General features: G+C 53.9%; 2 protein-coding genes across 2 annotated transcripts in view; one reads left to right on the top strand and one right to left on the bottom strand.

The window, feature by feature from the left end:
* The window catches only part of TECR (trans-2,3-enoyl-CoA reductase), a 42,049-nt gene extending 34,152 nt beyond the window's left edge, over nt 1–7,897 (top strand). Inside the window, exons 3-13 of the mRNA XM_001512657.5 lie at nt 1,932–1,983; nt 2,497–2,541; nt 2,943–3,046; nt 3,145–3,260; nt 3,408–3,513; nt 4,805–4,877; nt 5,051–5,094; nt 5,300–5,357; nt 5,568–5,656; nt 6,698–6,743; nt 7,121–7,897. Coding sequence (XP_001512707.2) covers nt 1,932–1,983; nt 2,497–2,541; nt 2,943–3,046; nt 3,145–3,260; nt 3,408–3,513; nt 4,805–4,877; nt 5,051–5,094; nt 5,300–5,357; nt 5,568–5,656; nt 6,698–6,743; nt 7,121–7,248 — 861 coding nt within the window. The 3' untranslated portion in view covers nt 7,249–7,897. The remainder of the gene's footprint in view (nt 1–1,931; nt 1,984–2,496; nt 2,542–2,942; nt 3,047–3,144; nt 3,261–3,407; nt 3,514–4,804; nt 4,878–5,050; nt 5,095–5,299; nt 5,358–5,567; nt 5,657–6,697; nt 6,744–7,120) is intronic.
* An 861-nt stretch (nt 7,898–8,758) lies between these two features.
* On the bottom strand, nt 8,759–13,458 carry NDUFB7 (NADH:ubiquinone oxidoreductase subunit B7). The gene is made up of 3 exons (XM_029068213.2): nt 13,267–13,458; nt 12,422–12,590; nt 8,759–8,968 (listed from the first exon to the last, which is right to left on the bottom strand). The coding sequence occupies exons 1-3, from the start codon at nt 13,379–13,381 to the stop codon at nt 8,872–8,874; spliced, it is 381 nt and encodes a 126-aa protein (XP_028924046.1). The 5' UTR covers nt 13,382–13,458; the 3' UTR covers nt 8,759–8,871.
* Between the last annotated feature and the right edge of the window lie 7,197 nt (nt 13,459–20,655).

The following is a 20,655-nucleotide window of genomic DNA, read 5'->3' as shown; positions in this document are numbered from 1 at the left end:
AACCCCTCCACAGAGAAACGGAGAATGCCCCATTTCCCACAGCGCACTCTCTCTCACCTTCTCCCCCCTGCCCCCTCTCTCTGCCCACCCTCCCCGGGTCCTCTCAGGAACATTCACACCTTCAAATCCTCTCTGACAGCTGTGACTTTGCGACAGATTTTCTCCCAGAGCTGAGAAAGTCCCAGCGCAGCCCCTCAAGAACAGTGCTTCTTTACCAATCCAAAGACTGGATCCCTCACCTGCAGGGAGGGTTAACTGACAGCCTGCCTGACTCCGGTGGGCCTTCCCATTTCTCCCCGACCCTCTGCCTAAATGGCTCTGGCCCTGACTCTGTGGCTTCAGAGTGGAGGTTTTGTTTTTTTCTTACCTCTTGGCAGCAAGAATCACTTTTAATAAATGAATGCAGTGAAACAAAGCAGGAGAGCGTTGGCGGATAAACGGTATTAGGTGGGGGTGGAAGTTGTCGCCATCCGTCCAGAAGAAAGCAGCGGCAGCAGCAGTGAGGGTAGCCAGCAAAAGACAAAGGGAATCTGCCCAGCTAGGACTGACGGACAAAGCCCCCAGGCCTTTCTGGAGCCGAGATCTTTGGCTTTTTAATAGTCCCTGACGGAAAGCCAAGTTGGGGGGAGGTGGAAAGTGTCACTGCTCAACTCAAAGGCCTCACACCTCCACCCAGCCAATGGGGACAACCTACAGACCCTCCGGAGAAGCAGAGGACATTCAGTTCACTATGGGCTGCTGAGTGTCCCTTGGCTTCGCTCTCATAGGGAGATTCTGACCCTCCCTCTTGATGGTCCCTGTTGTACCTGGAACCTACGACTGATGGGTTGTTAATAATTGTGGTATTTGGTTAAACGCTTACTATGTGCCAAGCACTAAAGGAGAAACATTACAATCAGGACGGACATGGTTCGAGAATATGAGGGAGAATAGGTATTTAATCCCTTTTTTACCGCTGAGGAGAGGGAGGCACAGGGCAGTGAAGTGAATTGCCCAGGGTCTCACAGCAGGCAAGCGGCCAAGCTGGGATTCGAACCCAGATCCTCTGACTCCCAGGCCCATTTTCTTTCTACTGGGCCACGCTGATTCCTCTTAGGAACTTACAGCTCGAAGTCTGGCTGCAGGTCACGTGGGGCACAAGTAGGCAGGGTCTGAGACGATCGCAGGGCTAAGCCCTTAGATATGGAGGCCAGCAACAAACAAGCCTAGACGCAAGGGGGTGGCATATTGGGGCGTGAGCCTCCCCTGGCAGATCTGTCAAGGGATCGGAGCCCAGTCCTTTCCAGATCCTGGGATGGGCACTGCCCTGCTGGTTATTTCCCTTGGTCCCCTGGGCCTGGGGCTGCTGAATACGTGGGTGAATCCTCACTTGCTCGCTTGACTTCCTGACTGACCCTCCGGTTTGGCTCTTATGCGTGTCGTTAATTTCTATCTGGATAACATTCCACTCAGTGTAATTAGTCACTTTGCTGCCTTGTAAATTTCATTACCTCCTGGGCCTCTGCTTTGGAGATGCTAATCCCACTCAAGCCCCTGCCACTGGGCCAAGACCCAGGAGCCTTTACAGGCTACGCTGCCTCCACCTCCTCCACCACCCCGACCGGGCCTCCGCCCCCGCCTCGCCTGGAGGCTTCTTCTGTCTCCCCTTCCTGGTAGGGAGCCGGACATGACTTGGAAAACCCGAGGGAGTCGGTTGGACCGGCTTAGGGTAGAATCATTCCCTTGGAGAGCCGTCCTTCCTGGTAGCTTTTTGAGCCAGTTCTACCCTCCCTCCCCTACGTGCTGTTAGCTCGAGGGACTGGTGGTGGTGCTGAGCAGAAGAGGCAGAGGGGAGATGGCCTGTAGTCCGTATCTCCCTCCGCCCCCCCAACCGTCTCCCCAGTCTTCACCCTTCTCCTGCAGCTAACACTGTTGGGTGTGCTACTTCCCAGGTGGAGCCCAATGCCACCATTGCTGAGATCAAGAACCTGTTTACCCGATCACGTATGTATTGTAGCCCACTTGCTTGTGAGAGTGGTTGGTGGGGAATAAGCCCCTGAGCTACCTCCTCTCAGCCAGGGGCAGAGGGCCAGGAAAGTTAGTCAAGTGTTGGGCACTGACAGGGTGAGGCACTGTTCTTGGACCATGGGCCTTGTGACTTTTCTCCCCTCACCCAATAGAGGAGGAAAAGGAGAGAGGAGTATTACGTGCCTACTATGTGCAAAGCACTGTACTAAGTGCTGGGAAAGAAAGGGCTCAAGGCCTAAGAAAAATGTTGGCCGGGGTGGGGGCAACGGGACGGAACTGGAAACAGGTCCATAAGGGAAGATGATGGAAGCACATATCCCAGTGGCTTTCTCTGTCAGTCGACAGTATAGAGCACTCACTGCGTGCAGAGCACTGCGGTGAACACCTGGGAGAGGATAATCCGATTGAGTTGGCAGATGCGATCTCCGCCCCTTCCGCACCCCCCCCCCCCCACCACCAGGAGTTCACAGTCTGCTCTTCCCTCCTCAGATCCCCAGTGGTATCCTGCCCGCCAGTCCCTCCGCTTGGACCCTAGTAAGTTGGTGGATCCTCTTCCAGTTGGGTGGGCCAGCGCAAAGCCAAACCTGATTCAGCCTGGCTGGGTTGTGGCTGGGGACCCTCTCAGCCCCAAGCCCCCACCCCCCTCGTTAGGAGAGTTTTTAGGTCTGGGAAACTGCATTGCTTCAGCTGGGGCATAGCCAGAGATGTGCACTGTAGACTTGCACATAATGTGGTGGTCCTTTTGGCCATTGGGACTATTGGTTTCCAGCAGCCTCTGGGAGCAACTGTACCTGTGGGGTAAGGCCACATCTAATTCGGCCAGGATGCCTTTGCTGTTGGGCACCATGCGAGCCAGCGGGGCCAGGGGCTGCACTCGGGCACAGGTCTGCGTCTTTCTGGCCTTTGCAGGGCCCCACTCCTCTTTCTCTTTGCAGAGGGCAAGTCCCTGAAGGACGAGGATGTCCTGCAGAATCTGCCAGTGGGGACCACAGCTACCCTGTACTTCCGGGACCTGGGGGCACAGATCAGCTGGGTGACGGTGGGTACCAGAACCCCTTCCTCCTGTCCTGAGCCTTCCACGCCCGCTGACCCGCCCCCTTCCCCCCAACCCCTCACTCGCTCTTCTCGGACTTGCAGGTCTTCCTCACGGAGTACGCCGGCCCCCTCCTTATCTACCTTCTCTTCTACTTCCGAGTGCCCTTTGTCTATGGCCACAAGTATGACTTCACTTCCAGCAGGCACACCGTGGTGCAGTGAGTATCCTCTGCGAACACGCGCAAGGGAGCGGCTGGAGCCCCGTGGTCCGCGCTCGTCTTCCTGCCGGCTGACTCCGGGCCTCAGTGTTGGGCCCGGGCAAAGTGAGCCCTGCCTCACCTTCCCCCTCTTGTTTGTACTTTCAGCCTCGCGTGCATCTGCCACTCATTCCACTACATCAAACGCCTGCTGGAGACCCTGTTCGTGCACAGATTCTCCCATGGGACGATGCCCTTACGTAACATCTTTAAGGTGAGACTCCTGGCGATGGAGGAGAGGGGGCCGTCGCTGTCGCTCGGGCCAGGAGTCAGATTGCTTCCCTTGGTTATGGACCCTCTGCCATCCCTGCAGCTCACCGAGGCCTCAGGGTTCTCGGCGTCTCGCTGGAGTGGCCCAGCGTGGCCTGGGAAGAGGTAGTACGGGAAGCCGGCCGTCGTCCCCTGTGAGGTCAGACAGTGATAGGCGCAAGCTGGCTTCCCCGAGCTGCTGGTCCCGGCCAGCTCATTGTGGCCCTGCCGGTTAAGGGTCTCTGAACGCTGCATTTTGTCCCTTCCCGTTTCAGCGCTCCCATTCAACCTCTTCAGCTGAGGGCCGGGGAGGGGCGGGGGGGAGGATGGGGATGGGGGAGGCGGGGCTTCTGGCCTTGACTCTTCCTCTGTCCTTGTTTGGCCCCAGTGCGAGCCAGCCCAGCTCTCAGAGCTGAGCTGATGTGTCCTCTCCAAGGAGTTCTGGGCCAGGCATCATTTTGAGTTCTGTCTGTGGTGAGGGTCGGTTTTTTTTTTTCCTCCCCCTCTTCTCTGTCGAGGAGGCTGTGCATCCCCCACTTTTCCAGGCCACAAAAGCAAGCCTGTTTTGGAACCTGTTTTTCTCAGCACTGATCCCAGGACCTATGAGGAGCAGCATGACATAATGGATAGAGCACAGGCCTGGGAGTCAGAAGGTCTTGGGGTCTAATCCCGGCTCCTCCACTTGTCTGCTGTGTGACCTTGGGCAAGTCGCTTCACTTGCCTGTTACCTCATCTGTAAACGGGGAGTGAGACTGTGAGCCCTATGTGGGGCAGGGACTATTGCAACCCAATTTGCTCGTAAGCACCCCAGCACTTACTGCAAGGTCTGGAACATAGAAAACCCTTAACAAATTCCATAATTATTATTATTACCCCATCCTGGGATTCGTTCTAGGTGCAAAAGTGTTGGAGGCTTGGGCTCTGGCTAAATAATAATTATAATAATTATAGTATTTGTTAAGTGCTTACTATGTGCCAAGCACTGTTCTAAGCACTGGGGTAGACATGAGGTAATCAGGTTGTTCCACGTGGGGCTCACAGTCTTAATTCCCATTATACAGATGAGGGAACCGAGGCCCAGAGAAGTGAAGTGACTTGCCCGAAGTCACCCAGCAGACAAGTGGCAGAGTCGGGAGTAGAACCCGTGAATTTGACTGCCAGGCCCCAAGGAGGCCCCCTGGCCGTCTCTCTCCCGGGGAGCCCGCAGTTCCATGACTTGGCCCTGACCGGGTTGCATGATGTTTTTGATGTTTCAGAACTGTACTTATTACTGGGGTTTTGCTGCCTGGATGGCCTATTACATCAACCACCCCCTCTACACCCCACCGAGTAAGTGATCTGCCCCTCCCCTTCCCTCGGGGCTCCTGCAGGCTGGCTTCCTGCTCCAGAGCACCTGTGCATCTCAGTCCCTACCTGAGAAAACCAACCCCAGCACTTGGCGGTCCCCCTGGGTGACGGACGCCTGTCTCCGTTCTGCTTCCTCCCCCTGCCCCCCCCCACAGCCTACGGCAGCGAGCAGGTGAAGCTAGCACTCATCATCTTCCTGGTAAATAGGGGTGGCGTCGGTGGTGGGGGAGGGAGAGAGGGAGTGTGCTGCTGAGCAGCCCAGGCCAGAGTGGGAGGGAAGCACTTAACCGTGAAGCTGTCAGGGAGGTGGGGGCTGGAGTCTCCTGGGAGAGCAAGGAGCTTGCGGGGGTGGGGGGGTGCCCAAGAGCCATGGGGCCCCCCAGGACTCACTCTTATGCTCACAGCTTTGCCAGCTGGGCAACTTCTCCATTCACATCGCCCTGCGGAATCTGCGCCCGGCTGGTGAGTAAGGACCGGAGGGGGAAGGGAACTGCCCAAGGCAGGCAGGTCAGGGCACTGGGATGTCCCAGGCAGGAAGGAGGACCAAAGGAGGGCAACCCCTCCGCTGTCTCTGGCCTCCCTCTAATCCTGCTCCAAGTGCGGGAGGTGGGGAGCTGAGCGCCCAGCTTGGAGTGCTGACGGCTGACCGCTGCCTCCCTTTCCTCCTCCCAGGCTCCAAAGCCAGGAAGATCCCGTATCCAACCAAGAACCCTTTCACGTGGCTATTCCTGCTGGTATCATGTCCGAATTACACCTATGAGGTGAGAGCCTACTGGCTTGCTCGTGCGCCCGCTGTCACCTCCCCCAGCGGAAACCAGGGCCTCTGGCTGCTGGGCTCTCTGGGCAGTCAGCGGAGGCCGTTCCTTTCGCTCTAGCCGTCCGTCCGTCCCTCGGGCCGGGAGGGTCCGGTGTGTCCGTTTCAGTGGTCATTCCCCCCCGCCCAACCCCAGGTTTCTTTCAAATCACAGTCGCCACCTGGCAGCTCCAGTAATGTAATCAACTCTCTACTGAACGGATGTCTCCCTAGTCGAGCCCCTGGGGCCCCAGGAAGAGAGGGGTGAGCGCAAGGCCCTGCCCCTGCGGCCTCCCCGGGGGTGGGGAGCAGCTGTTGCTGCCGTGGCACCTGCAGTGTTCGGCCCCTGCACCTGTCACTGAGCAACAAGCCCCCGATGGCTCCTCTTTCCCCTGAACCCATGGCAGAGCTAAGATTTCCTGCCCTGCAGGCTGAACCCTCCCCAGACTATTTTAGCTCCTCCACCAGAGAGTCAGGTTACAGTGGTGGCAGAGGGCCCGGGAAGGGCAGCGTGCCCAGCCAGAGGGGCCGCCGACAAACTGGAGGTCGGCAGGGGCTCTTGGACTGGTTCCAGCTGGGCCCAGGCAGGAGGGACCGGTTAATTTCTTCCCAGAAACTGGACTTGCTGCCTCAGGAGAGCAAAGAAAAGGGGACTGTTGTCTCCAGTGTCCAGTTTCCCGCTTCCCCCTTTCCTTTTGTCTCTGAGCACCTGGCCCCAGAAGCCGGGTCTGGGGGCCTGACTCCGGGCTCTGAGCAGGCCCACCGAAGGTCACGAAAACGCTTGGCGAGGCTCATCCCACAAGTGGGGGCGAGAGGAGGGGGCGCTAAAGGCCACGATGGGGGCCTTGCTTCGGAGCCCAGAGGTGCCGCCTCCTTTCTGTTGAGGCGGCTGTCGTCCTGTCCCAGGCTTGAGCTGTCTGTTCTCGGCCCACAGCAGCAAGGGCTCAGTCTTCTGTGGGTGACAGACTGGTTTAGTGTCTGACTGGTTGCCTGCCTCAATGCTTTTCAGGTGGGCTCCTGGATCGGGTTTGCCATCATGACCCAGTGCCTCCCAGGTGAGCCTTCTGCCTTCCCCAACCCCTTCCCCCTTCCTTCCCCTGCCCCCAGCCAGCCCCCTTGTGAGGTGAGCTGCAGAGGGGGGCTCTAAGTGAGCAGGGGCCTACAAGGTCCCCAGTGCCCGTTATCCCCTTCAGGCCACAGCCTGGAAGGCCGCTCCCTCTGCCCCAACTGATGTTTAGCCAAGGCGTGAAATAACTGGCCCCGGGTGGGGAAGTGGAAGGCGTCTTGCACCTCTTCCCTCCTTCTGTTCAGAAATAAGACAGAGGAAAGGAAGGAAGTCCCAGAAAACCATGAGAGCCGTGGCCTGCCTCTAGGCCACCAGAGCTCCCCCCCACCCTCAGCTTCCCCTCCACCCCCTCCCCTCTCTCTGCAGTGGCCCTCTTCTCTCTCGTCGGCTTCATCCAGATGACCATCTGGGCCAAGGGGAAGCACCGTAGCTACTTGAAGGAGTTCCGTGACTACCCCCCTCTGCGCTCCCCCATTGTACCCTTCCTGCTGTGAGTGGCCCTGGCACAGGGCAGGGAGGGGGACTGGAGGCAAAACAGCTTCTGCCCCGACCACATTTTTACTTTTTTGCGGGGCAGGGGGAGGGATTTTTGTTTTCTAACATTACGAGCAGCTGCCAGAACCGCCTAAAGCAGGGACACAGCCAGGTCCCTGCCCTGATGGACACAGCACATGGCCTTCAGGGGCTAAGGCCCCTCCGTTACTTCTTTCCCAGAAACCTCTGCCACTCTAAGGGCTCTCCCATTCTCCTGCCCCCAAGGCAATTTTCCTTCCTTCTGCTGAGACCTCCCTCTACTTGAGTCACCGGCACCCTCTGGCAGCCAGGGTGCTCAGAGTGGCTGTACCTGCTCCTCTGGCTCCTGCCACCGTTAAAGCATGGGGATGGGCTGTGGAGCGCTCGGAGTTAACTTTGATGGATGGGAGAGGCGAGGGTCGAGCCTGAGCCTAAGCCACGGTTTTGCCTCTTTCCCATCTTAACCCCAACTCTTGTCCAAACTGTTAGGTGCAGCCATCTCCTCAGAAGCAAGGGCCATGTGGCCAAAGTCCTGGCTGAGAGAGGAGGGTGGATGCTGGCCCAGGGAAGCGGTGGGGTTCTGGGCTGCTTTTCTGGATGTAGGAATAAACACAAACCTGGCACCAGACACTCCTGACTCGGTGGTTCTTTAGTGTGGGCTGCAGGGGGGGAGGGGAGTTGGAGACATGGGGGAGGGCAGGAACAAACTAGACAGGGGGCGGTAATAATAATAATGATGTTGGTACTTGTTAGCGCTTACTATGGGCCGAGCACTGTTCTAAGCGCTGGGGTAGATACAGGGTAATCAGGTTGTCCCACGTGAGGCTCACAATCTTCACCCCCATTTTAGAGATGAGGTCACTGAGGCACAGAGAAGTCAAGTGACTTGCCCACAGTCACACAGCTGACAAGTGGCAGAGCCGGGATTCAAACCCACGACCTCTGACTCCCAAACCCAGGCTCTTTCCACAGAGCCACGCTGCTTCTCTATGTCCCCTGACCTTCCTCTAACAACTTAACTGGGCTCAAAGGGGTCCAGGGATCTGGGAGGGGAAGAAGAGACTTAGCCCAAGCTCTACGCTTCCCCTTTTTCCTCCTCCATCTCCCCGCCAGGGGAAAGCAAGTCCCCGGCACTATCCAACTTGGAGCTTCCCCTTTTTCCTCCTCCATCTCCCCGCCAGGGGAAAGCAAGTCCCCGGCACTATCCAACTTGGACCACAGTCTGAGAGTGGGGGGAGAGAACAAGGGCAGGGGGATGGCAGCTGCCACGTAGGGTAAAAAGGGTGCCACAGCAATCTTTCTACTTTAGCTACAGGAGAGCAGACTATCCATGCCCCTATGCCCGTGGGCCTGGGGAGGGGTGGGAGGAGGTAGGGCCGTGACACCACACACAGGGGGCACCTGGAACACTGAAGAGGGACCGGGTCCCGACTTCCCTGGAGCCGTCTCCAAAGAGATGGGCACAGATCTGACAGCGGGGGCTGCGAGGGGTTCATGTTCAAGGCCATTGGGTTTATTTTTCCAACTGTCTTACACACGCGTGGGTCCAGCCTCTGGCCAGACCAAGCCTGGGCCACGTGGCCCAGAGGACCCCGGTTCCCCATCTACGCTGAAAGCTGTGCTGCTTCCTTCAGCTCCCGACGTTTCTTCCTGGCCAGCAGGCGCCTCTCCCGCTCAAACTCCTTCATGCGACTCACGTAACTGGGGAGGAAGGGGGCGGGTTAGAGCAGGAAGGTTGGCTGTCATTTGGCGGTCCCCATTTTAGGGCTCTCCGAGGAATGAGTGGCGGCATTGGCCGACTGAGGGTGCGCAGTTGTCCCCCCCAGGGGGGCTGTTGGGATGTTTTTCTTTGAAGGGTGGGGAGTGGGATGGGGCCGAAACCTAGGCGTGGGAACGAGGCTCACTGGAACTGGGGGTCAGGAGGGGGATCCAGCTAGTGGCTGGTTCCATGTACCAGTATTGCCCCCTGCTGGCCAGAAGACTGACTGAAGACCCTGAAAGCTGCACCCCGAGCCCCCTGACCATATAGAACTTGAGGGACCTCAGGTCACAAGGCTCAGAGAACTCAGGGAGAGGCCCCCGGCCAGTAGTGCCAGAGCACCTCTGCTACCTGAACTCTGCTGGTTTCCAAACCCAAATCCCCGCTGCAGCATACCCCGGGCCTGCCTTCCCCGAACACTGTGATAATTGGCAGCCCTACCTCTTGTCTTGTACTAGTTGCCCCCCATCTGCAAAAAACCCTCTTGCTGAAGGTTGGATTAAGTGGGGGATAATAATTACGGTATTTACTAAGCGCTTACTATGTGCCAGGCACTGTACGAGGCGCTGGGATGGAAGAAGATGACAGGTTAAACCCTCACCATTGACTCCTTAGGGTGGAACTAGGATCTAGCCCAGCTCCAAAACCGAGCAGCTCCTTTACCCTGTGCCCTCTCCTTTGGGGTAGAAGAAACAAAACTGGCTCATTCACCTGAGGTTACAAAAAGGAAAGAGATGTACAAAGTCAGCACCACAATTAGAACTTGGGAAGCCACGTGGCCTGGTACATAAAGGCCTGGGAGGCAGAGGACCCAGGGTCTAATCCCAGATCTGCCACTCTTCTGCTGTATGACCTTGGGGAAGTCACTTAACTTCTCTGGGCCTCAGTTCCCTCATCTGTCAAATGGGGTTTAAAACTGTGAGCCCCATGTGGGATGTGGACAGTGTCCAACCTAATTAGCTTGTACCTACCCCAGCATTTTGTACAGTGCCCGGCACCACTGAGCACTTAAAATACCGTTTCAAAAGAAGACCTGGACACACTGTACCCGTATTCCTTCACCTCCCCTGGAGTTGGGCTTCTCTCCCAGAGTAGATGTGGACCCAGCAAGTTAACACCAGCCCTGGAGGCTCAGATCAAACAAGGTGGCCTGTCTCAACAGGCTATTTGGGTTTAGGTTCAAGATTCATGAGCAGACCCAGCTGGGCCTCGTCCTTAGGGACAAGGGCCCAAGGCACTCCACATACATGGGAATTAACATTCATGTGAACACACCACACAGAGCGGTTTCCCTACAAAGCTGCGACCTGGGCCACCTCCTTGCCCTCATCAGATCTGGGCCCAGACCAGGGTTCAGATCAAGTCAGAATCCTGTCAGTCCTACCTTCCCAACATCGTTAAAATTCCCCCTTTCCCCTCCATCCAAACTGCTATTAAATTAACAGAGTCACCCATCCTATCCTGCCTGGATTACTGCAACAATCTCCTGGCTGACCTCGCAGCCTCTCGTCTCTCCCTGCTCCAGTCCATATTTCACTCTGCTGCCCGAATTGTTTTTCTACGGAGACGTTCAGGACATGTCACCGCACTCCTCAAAAAACTCCATTGGTTGACCATCTGCCTCCACATCAAACAAAAACTCCTTGCCACTGGTTTTAAAGCACTCCACCACCTTGACCTTTCCTACCTCAAAAACTCCTCACTATTGGCTTCAAAGCTCTCCATCACCTTGCCTTTTCTTACCTCACCTCCCTTCTCTCCTTCTATATCCCAGCCCACACACACTCTCCACTCCTGTGGGACTTTGTCACTGTGCCTTGTTCTCACCTGTCCCGCTGTTGACCCCGGCCCACATCCTACTTTTGGCCTAGGAATACCCTTCCTCCTCAAATCCACCGAACTAGCTCACTTCCCCACGTCAAGGCCTTATTAAAAGCTCACCTCCTCCAGGAGGCCTTCCCAGACTAAGCCCCCTTTTCCTCTGCTCCCCCTCCCCATTGTCCCGACCTGCTCCCTTTGCTCTACCCCACTCCCCGCCCCTCAGCACTTGTGTATTTATGTACATATTTATAATTATAATTCTATTTTTATTGTGCATGTATCTATAATACTATTTATAATGATGCTACTGATACCTGCTTACATGCCTTTCTCCCCACTTCTAGACTGTGAGTCCATTGTGGGCCGGGATTGTCTCTGTTGCTGAATTGTACTTCCCAAGCGCTTAGTACAGTGCTCTGCACAGAGTAAGTGCTCAATAAATACAAATAAATACCTCACTACTCTCCTTCTACAACCCAGCCAGCACACTTCGCTCCGCTAATGCTAACCATCTCACTGTGCCTTGATCTTGCCTGTCTCAACGTCGAACCCTGGCCCACGTCCTGTCTCTGGCCTAGAACGCCCTCCTTCCTCAAATCTGACAGGCAATTATTCTCCTCCATCCCCTTCAAAGCCTTAGTGAAGGCACATCACCTCCAGAAGCCTTCCCTAAGCCCCCCTTTCCTCTTCTCCCACTCCTTTCTGCGTCGCCTTGACTTGCTCCCTTTGTTCTCCCCCCCCAGCCCCACAGCACTTCATTCAGTAGTATTTATTGAGCGCTTACTCTGTGCAGAGCACTGTACTTTTGCAGAGCATTTATGTACATCTCTGCAATTTATTTGTATCAATATCTGACTCCTCCCCGGCCCCCCACCCCAGCCTGAAAACTCATTGAGGTCAAGGAATGTGTCTGTTTATTGTTGTATTGTCCTCTCCCGAGCACTTACTACAATGCTCTGCACAGAGTAAGTGCTCAGTAAACACAACTGAATGAATCAACGAAGAATGGGGATTTTCCAGGTCAAACAATCGCCAGTCTGGCCTCTTCTGGAACTCATCCTCCTGGGGTCCCTGAATCAGTTTTACTTGTCTAGCTTATCCTAAGGGAAACAGGTCTGGAAGTAGGCAGTAGGAAGGACCTAGATCCAAGGAAGCCTGCACCCCGCCTGTGCTGCTTAGGGCCAGGCACTAGGTCCAGACCCAGTTAGCCCTCAGGGTCAGTGCAAACTGAAGTGGAAATGTGATCCGGTCAACCCTGAGGGGCATCTGGGTTCATTTCTGGTGTGTGAGTGGGGGACCACATTGGGAGATGGGGTCCTAACAGCCCAAGGGACAACTGCGCACGGAAGCCACAAGGCAGGGGAGGGACTGGGGCGGGCCGGGAGTTGTCCCGACACAGCCCTGCACACGGGCAGGGCTCACACCCCGACTCCGGTTCTCCTCGGAGTCCGAAGCCATCTCTGGACTCTTGGAGGGGCTCCCTGTAACCGCCACACCCTGGTCCCATTCCCCTTTGTGGGCACAGCCACGGGGTTGGTTGGGCCGGTGGTCGGACCGGGGTCCCAAGCCCTTACTCCAGGTGTTCGCAGTAGTCCCAGTCATGCCGCTCGTGCTTGCAGGCCAGGAAGTTGGGGAAGTTGTCCCGTTTGCATTTGAGCAGTTTGATGAGGTAATGGGCGCAGTAATCCCGCTGCTTCAGCAACAGCTGCGCGTCGGTCATCTCCTTCTGCGTGGCCACCATCACTGCGGACGGGGAAGATGGGGGGAGGCAAGGGGGGGGCCCATGGGGGCGGCGGCGGAGGACCTCTCCCCTGTCTCTTTTCCCTCCCCTTTCCCCTGCGCGGCTCCCAGCTCCGCGTGGCCTACCAAGGAAGGCAGGGCGGAGCTGGCCTGGCCCCGTGGGGGCGGGGAAAAAGCCTCCTTCGACTCTACCTCCTGGGGTCCTCTGCTTTCTCTCCCACCCATCCCCAGAAGGCCCCGATCCGAGCCGGTCCCCGCTGCTTATCTGAGCTCACCTCCTCCAAAAGGCCTTCCCAGACTGAGCTCCCCCCTTTCCCCTCTGCTCCCCCTCCTTCCCCTCAGCTGAGCCCCCTTTCCCTCCGCTCCTCCCCGTCCCCTCAGCACTGTACTCATTTGTATATATTACTTATTACCCTATTTTGTTAATGCAGCCTACATCCCCTTGACTCTATTTATCGTGATAATGTTGTCTTGTTTCTGTTTCGTTCTGCTTTGCTCTGCCGTTTGTCTCCCCCGCTTAGACTGTGAGCCTGTCACCGGGCAGGGATTGTCTATCTGTTGCCGAATTGTCCATTCCAAGCGCTTAGTACAGTGCTCTGCACATAAGCGCTCAATAAATACTACTGAATGAATTAATACTCCCATCCGTCCCCCTCCCCCCGGCTACGACCCCACTCACCCCGTTCCTTGCGCTCTGGCAAGCCGTACTCAGGGGGAAAGGTGGGCATCTTCAGGGGGTCGGGCTCCACCTCCGCATCGCCCCAGATATAACGTCGCCCCAAATGCGCCCCCATTCTCGCTCGACCGGCCGGCACCGGAGGTCACCTCACCCTGACCCGGAAGTCCTAGACCACCGCCCCCGTCCACTTCCGGGGCGCCCCGCGGAACCATAGAGCTGGAGAGGCCGGAGAGCTGTCTCCTTGGCGCCCCCTGGCGGCGGGAGGTGAGTAAGGGCTTCCAGAAGGTCAAACCCTCCTTGGCGGGGTGCTGGACTGGCCAGAAGGGGAGAGACAAAGACAGAGACCCACAGAGGCAGAGACACGTGGGAACTTAAAAGGGGGTCTTTCATTCAAGGCCGTCATTCTCCTCCCTCTCCATGTACTACTACTACTACTACTAATATTGCTGTTTGTTAAGCGCTTACTATGTGCAGAGCACTGTTCTAAGCGCTGGGGGAGATACAGGGTCATCAGGTTGTCCCACGTGAGGCTCACAGTCTTCATCCCCATTTTAATAATAATGTTGGTATTTGTTAAGCGCTTACTATGTGCCGAGCACTGTTCTAAGCGCTGGGGTAGACATAGGGGAATCAGGTTGTCCCACGCGGGGCTCACAGTCTTAATCCCCATTTTACAGATGAGGGAACTGAGGCCCAGAGAAGTTAAGTGACTTGCCCACAGTCACACAGCTGACAAGTGGCAGAGCCGGGATTCGAACCCATGACCTCTGACTCCCAAGCCCGGGCTCTTTCCACTGAGCCAAGCAGTACACTACAACGATAAAGGGACACATTCCCTCCCCATAGTGAGCTTACAGTCTAGAGCGGGGAAGACGGACATTAATACAAATAAATTACAGGTCCGTACAGTAAGCGCTGTGGGGCTGGGAGGGGGGAAGTACAAAGGGAGCAAGTCAGGGTGACACAGAAGGGAGTGGGAAAAGAGGAAAGGGGAGCTTAGTCAGGGAAGGCCTTTCCTTCTAAATCCTCAGCTCCTCATAAAGGTATAACTGGTAATTTTGCTGCCCGGCAAATTTCACTAACCAGATCCCGAGGTGTTTGACTTTGCCTCCTCTCCTCCCAAACTGTCTTCCGTAATAATAATAATATCTGTTGATGAGGTTGATGATGATGGTATTTGTTCAGTGCTTACTATATGGGCCAAGCACTGTTCTAAGCACTGGGGTAGATACAAGGTAATCAAGTTGTCCCACGTGGGGCTCACAGTCTTCATCCCCATTTTACAGATGAGGGAACTGAGGCACACAGAAGTGAAGTGACTTGCCCCAAGTCACAGAGCTGATAAGTGGCGGAGCCGGGATTGGAACCCACGACCTCTGACTCCCAAGCCCGGGCTCTTTCCACTAAGCCATGCTGCTTAAGTGCTACTTCTGTACCAAGTACTGTACTGAGCAAAGGGGGAGATATGAGATTGTCAGGTGGAACAGTCTCTAGCCTACATGGGGCTCACTGTCTTGGGGGAGGGAGAACAGGTATTTGATCCCCATTTTACAGAGGAGGAAACTGAGGCACAGAGCAGTTAAGTGACTTGCCCAAGGTCACATAGCAGACAAGTGAGAAGCAGCGTGGCCTAGTGGAAAGAGCACGGGTTTGGGAGTCAGAGGATGTAGACTGTGAGCCCCATAAAAGACAGGGACCATGTTTAATATCCATTTGTGTACTTTCTCCCAGCACTTGGTACAGTGCTTTGCACTCAGTAAGCACTTAATAAATACTATAACTAAGACCTGGGTTCTAATCCCAGCTCCGCCACTTGTTTGCCATGTGTTGTCCACAAGAACCGACTGGCAGCCAGGCCTATGGAGCAGAACTGAGAGGACAAGAGTGACTCCATTTTAGTGAATCCAGGACTTCCTTCCATTTTATGATCCCCTCCAGTTTGTTTTATGATCCCCTGAGTTTGTGAAATTGTCGACCCCCAGACAAGAAAGATAACCACAACATTCTTTTGACTCCCATGTCAAGAATCCGTGATCACTTCATGTTGTTAACCCTGACCGCAGCTGCTAATTGTCGACTGCACATCTGCTTATCTCCGGAAAATAGGAACTGAACCCAGGAACTGATGGCGAACTCCCTCATTCCTCCCTTCCTCACTAATTGGCTATATGCTTCAATAAAGGCAATGTTCTGAGGGAGCCTCGGGGCTACACGCAACTCGTATCCCACCGGGATGAATGGACGTGTAGCCACTTTCCTCCTTTCTGCGCTATCCCGACTCCTGTCTCCGAGTCTTTCTATCTATATCACCACCTGGGGTAATTGAACCCTATGATCGGAATTGCCAATCTTCACTCTGACACTTTCAGGTTATTTTTCGAGGACACCATGTGATCTGGGCAAGTCATTAAATTTCTCCCTGCCTCAGTTACCTCATCTGTAAAATGGGGATTAAGACTGTGAGCCCCACATGGGACATAGATTGTGTCCAACCTGATTATCTCATATCTACCCCCGGGCTTAGTACAGTGCTTGGCACATAGCAAGTGCTTAACAAATACCATTATAAAAATAAAAAGTGGCAGAGCCAGAGTTAGAACCCAGGTCCTCTGATTCCCAAGCCTGTGCTCTTTCCACTAAGCCATGCTGCTTCTCAGATGCACTACAGATGATGTAACTAGACTGTAAGCTCACTGTGGTCAGGTAACATGTCTATCAACTCTCTTTTATTGTACTCTCCCAAGCATTTAGTATTCAATAGTATTTATTGAGTGCTTACCATGTGCAGAGCACTGTACTAAGCGCTTGGAATGTACAAATCGGCAACAGATAGAGACAGTCCCTGCCCTTTGATGGGCTTACAGTCTAATCGTGGGAGACAGGCAGACAAGAACAATGGCAATAAATAGAGTCAAGGGGAAGAACATCTCATTAAAACAATGGCAAATCTACCCACAGTAAGCGCTCAATAAATACGATTGATTGATTGGAATTAATTCATTCATTCAATGGTATTTATTGAGCGCTTACTGTGTGCAGAGCACTGTACTGAGTGCTTGGAAAGTACAATTCAGCAACAAAAAGAGAGACAATCCCCACCCATAGCGGGCCCCCAGCCTAGAAGGGGAGAGACAGACATCAATACAAGTCAACCGGCCTCGATAGCATCAATAGAAATGAATAGAATTAGCGACATCTATACACCACAGAGCAAGTAAAACAGGCATTAATATAAATAGAAATAGAGAGAGGCACATAGATATACAAGTGCTGTGGGGCGAGGAGGGGGTGGTAGAGCAAAGGGAGCAAGTAGGGGCGAGGTGGGAGGGGAGGGGGAGCTGAGGACAAGGGGGAATAGGATTGATTGATTGATTGATAATTCCATTTCGTCATCCTGCACCCTACCTTGGAATCACCGCGACTACTGCTGGAGCTGTTGCGGAACATCTCCTGGGGTAGTTGGTAGGAGATTGGCAGGGCCAGAAACATGGCAGGGCCAGAGGAATGGCAGGGCATCAGTCCTGCACTGCTGCCCTGTAGCAGTCTCCTTCTCTCATTACATTGTAAACCAGGCCCCCTTCCTAGAGATCAGGCCTGGCCCACCTGTCAATCCGTCAATCCTATTTATTCAGCGCTTATTGTGTGTACTGAGCGCTTGGGAGAGTACACTATAACAATATAACAGACACATTCCCTGCCCACAATGAGCGGACAGTCTAGAGGGGGTGACAGACATGGCTAGAAATAAATGTGTATAAATTTATATGAATACAATTACAGATAGGTACATAAATGCTGTGGAGGGAGGGGTTTAGTTCCTTAGGTTTAGCTCTTTTTAATAATAATAATATTGGTATTTGTTAAGCACTTACTATGTGCCAGGCACTGTTCTAAGCGCTGGGGTAGATACAAGGTAATCAGGTTGTCCCACGTGGGGCTCACAGTCTTCACCCCCATTTTACAGATGAGGGAACTGAGGCTCAGAGAAGTGAAGTGATTTGCCCAAACTCACACAGCTGACAGGCGGCAGAGCCGGGATTCGAACCCATAACCACCGACTCCCAAACCCAGGCTCCTGCCACTAAGCCACGCTTTTCCTCCCTCCACTCCCATCCCTCCAGTCCCACGCCTTATCCTGCCTAAGGTAATAATAATGTTATTTGTTAAGCGCTTACTATGTGCCGAGCACTGTTCTAAGTGCTGGGGTAGACACAGGGGAATCAGGATGTCCCACGTGGGGCTCACAGTCTTAATCCCCACTTTCCAGATGAGGTAACTGAGGCACAGAGAAGTTAAGTGACTTGCCCACAGTCACACGCTGGGATTCGAGCTCATGACCTCTGACTCCAAAGCCCGGGCTCTTTCCACTGAGCCACGCCTTGAAGGTAATCAGGTTTTTGGTCACCTCAATCATAATGATAATTATTGTTACTAATATTATGGTACTTGTTAAGCACTTACTACATGCCAAGAACTGCTCTAAGTGCTGGGGTAGATACAAGTTAATCAGGTTGGACACAGTACCTGTCCCCACATGGAGCTCACACTCTTCATCCCTATTTTACAGATGAAGCCCAGAGAAATGAAGCGACTTGCCCAAGGCCACACAGCAGGCAAGTGGCGGAGTCGGGTTTAGAACCCAGGTCCTTCTTACTCCCAGGCCCATGCTCTATCCACTAAGCCACACTGCTTCTCCTTAATTCAAATTCACATCTCCCTGCTCTGGCTTGGTCTCATCTCATTCTTTTTTTTTTTCTTCTCTGTGCAGCCTCATCCATCTGGACCAGTGCTGAGCAAACCAGAGTTCACGGGGGCCAGATCTGGCTTGGCTGAGCTTGGAATCTGGCCCCTGGTGCTGGGCTCCAGGCTGCATATGGGTTCTGAGGCCTTCTGACCTCAGTGCCCCATAGGACCAGATAGAGGGTGAGTGAGTGAGTGAGTGAGTGAGTGAGTGAGTGAGTGAGCCAAAAGGTAAGGTCATTGTGGGCAGGGAATGTGTCTGGTGCATTGTTATATTGTACTCTCCCAAGTACTTATTACATTGCTCTGTACAAAGCAAGAACTCAATAAATTCGATCGACTGACTGACTGACCTCCCCTTGATCTAGACCAATTTTCCCCTACCCATCTAATCCACTTCCCCTTGCCCCTCCTCTACATAAGCTCTTTGAAGGCAGAAATTCTGTCTACCAACTCTAGTCCGCAGTTCTCTAGTTTATGGTTTACGAGAAGCAGCGTGGTTAGTAGATAGAGCACAGGCTTGGGAGTCAGAAGGACCTGGGTTCTAATCCCAGCTCCGCCACCTGTCTGCTGTGTGATCATGGGCAAGTCACTTCACTTCTCTGGGCCTCAGAGATGGGGTTTAAGAGTGCGAGTTGGGATTAAAAGTGCGAGCCCCATGTAGGACAGGGACTGTGTCCAACCTGATTACCTTGTATCTACCCCAGTATTTAGAACAGTGCTTGGCACTTAACAAGCACTTAACAAGTACCATTATTATTATTGTTATTATTATTATTACTCTCCCAAGTCCTTAGTCCAGTGCCTGCACTCACTAAGCATTCAATTAATAGCTAAGAAGCCCTTCCCTTGGAGATTGCCTCAGACCCATCAATCAATGGCAGCGTGGCTTAGTGGCAAGAGCCCGGGTTTGGGAGTCAGGTTGTGGGTTCTAATCCCGACTCTGCCACTTGTCTGCTGTGTGACCTTGGGCAAGTCACTTAACTTCTCTGGGCCTCAGTTACCTCATCTGTAAAAATGGGATTAAAAAAAAATGTGAGCCCCACATGGGACAATCTGATTACCCTGTATCTACCCCAGTGCTTAGAACAGTGCTCTGCACATAGTAAGCACTTAACAAATACCATAATTATTATTGAAGCTTGTTTTTTAATTAATTCATACATACAATAGATTAGGAAAACGACTTCTCTGCCCGCAAGGAGTATACAGTCCGGAGAGGGAAACACATGAAAATAAATTTTGGATATGGACATAAGGGTGGTGAGGCTGAGGGTGGGGTAAATATCGAGTGCTCGAAGGGGACAGATCCAAGCGCTTGGGCGACGACCTTGGATCCACCCAGGACAGATTCTGGAAATCTGGAAACCCTCCGGTCCAGCTGGGTCCCACATAGCCCCGTCAGCTGACGGAGAAGGCAGCCAGTCCCCTCCTCATATCCTACCTCCTCAGGAGCACGGGCAGAGGCGGGGGCCAAGGCCTGAGGTTCAGCCCCTAGAGGCCATGTTGGGTTCAGGATATTTGTCAGGGGAAAATTCAGTGTGTTTTTCTCCCTTCTTAATGGTTTGATGAGCATGAAAATAGACTGTGGGTGTGGCAGCAAGTGGGTAGTCCCACAAGTGGGCAGAAAAAAACCCAAGAAAAACAGTTACACATCTGGTCCCCAAGGACCGGGGCAGGCCTCAGGCTCCTCCTTGTAGAAGGTAGGAGAAGGCCCCAGTCACGTGACTGAGGGCTGGGAGGCTGGGGCAGCCGTGTCAGGCTGGGGAGATGGATGGGAGAGGGGAGAGGCTGGGCCAGGTGCCGCGAGGAAGGAGTAGGGAGATGGGGGAGTGGGGGTGGGGGGAAGTGGATCTGCAGGGATCAGGAAAAGCTGCAGGGCAACAGGGAACATCGAGAGAGCTGAAGGAGACACAGCAAGGCTGCCCCAGGATGGGAGCAAAAGTGGTTCCCCATAGAGCTGGGAACTGGGAAGGGGAGGACTGCCATCCATTCACAGCGGCATGGTGTAGTGGATAGAGCATGGGTCTGGGAGTCCGAAGGACCTGGCTTCTAATCCCAGCTCTGTCACTTGTCTGCTGTGTGACCTTGGGCAAGTCACTTCACTTATCTGGGCCTCAGTTCCCTCATCTGTAAAATGGGGATTAAGACAGGGAGCCCCACGTGGGACAGGGACCGTGTCCAACCTGATTATCTTGTATCCACCCCAGCGCTTAGTACAGTGCCTGGCATATGGTAAGCACTTAACCAATACCACAATAACAATAATAATAATAGACTGTCAGATCCTTGAGGGCAGGGATTGGGTGTCTACCAACTCTTTTGCACTGTTCTCCCAACAGTTTAGTTAGTCTAGTGCTCCGTCCAGAATCAGCACTCAATAAATACTATTTATTTTTTTTGAAATGGTATTTGTTAAGTGCTTATCATATGCCAGGTACTGTACTAAGCGCTGGGGTGGATACAAGATAATCAGGTTGGACACAGTCCCTGTCCCAAGTGGGGCTCCCAGTCTTAATGCCCATTTTACAGATGAGGGAAATGAGGCCCAGAGAAGTGAAGTGACTTGCCCAAGGTCACACAGCAGACAAGTGACAGAGCTGGGATTAGAACCCAGGTCCTTCAGACTCCCAGGCCCGTGCTCTATCC

The sequence above is a fragment of the Ornithorhynchus anatinus genome, chromosome 7 (assembly GCF_004115215.2).
Source record: "Ornithorhynchus anatinus isolate Pmale09 chromosome 7, mOrnAna1.pri.v4, whole genome shotgun sequence".
NCBI lineage: Eukaryota > Metazoa > Chordata > Mammalia > Monotremata > Ornithorhynchidae > Ornithorhynchus > Ornithorhynchus anatinus.
This window is presented reverse-complemented; position numbering and strand designations above follow the sequence as displayed.

What these genes read in the sequence shown, in the direction of transcription:
- NDUFB7 (XM_029068213.2), bottom strand. Translation starts at nt 13,381, where the DNA reads ATGGGGGCGCATTTGGGGCGACGTTATATCTGGGGCGATGCGGAGGTG. An exon ending in GCCAGAGCGCAAGGAACGGG is followed by an intron (nt 12,591 to 13,266) that starts GTGAGTGGGGTC and finishes CCCCGTCCGCAG; the next exon opens with TGATGGTGGCCACGCAGAAG. An exon ending in GACTACTGCGAACACCTGGA is followed by an intron (nt 8,969 to 12,421) that starts GTAAGGGCTTGG and finishes CTTCCTCCCCAG; the next exon opens with TTACGTGAGTCGCATGAAGG.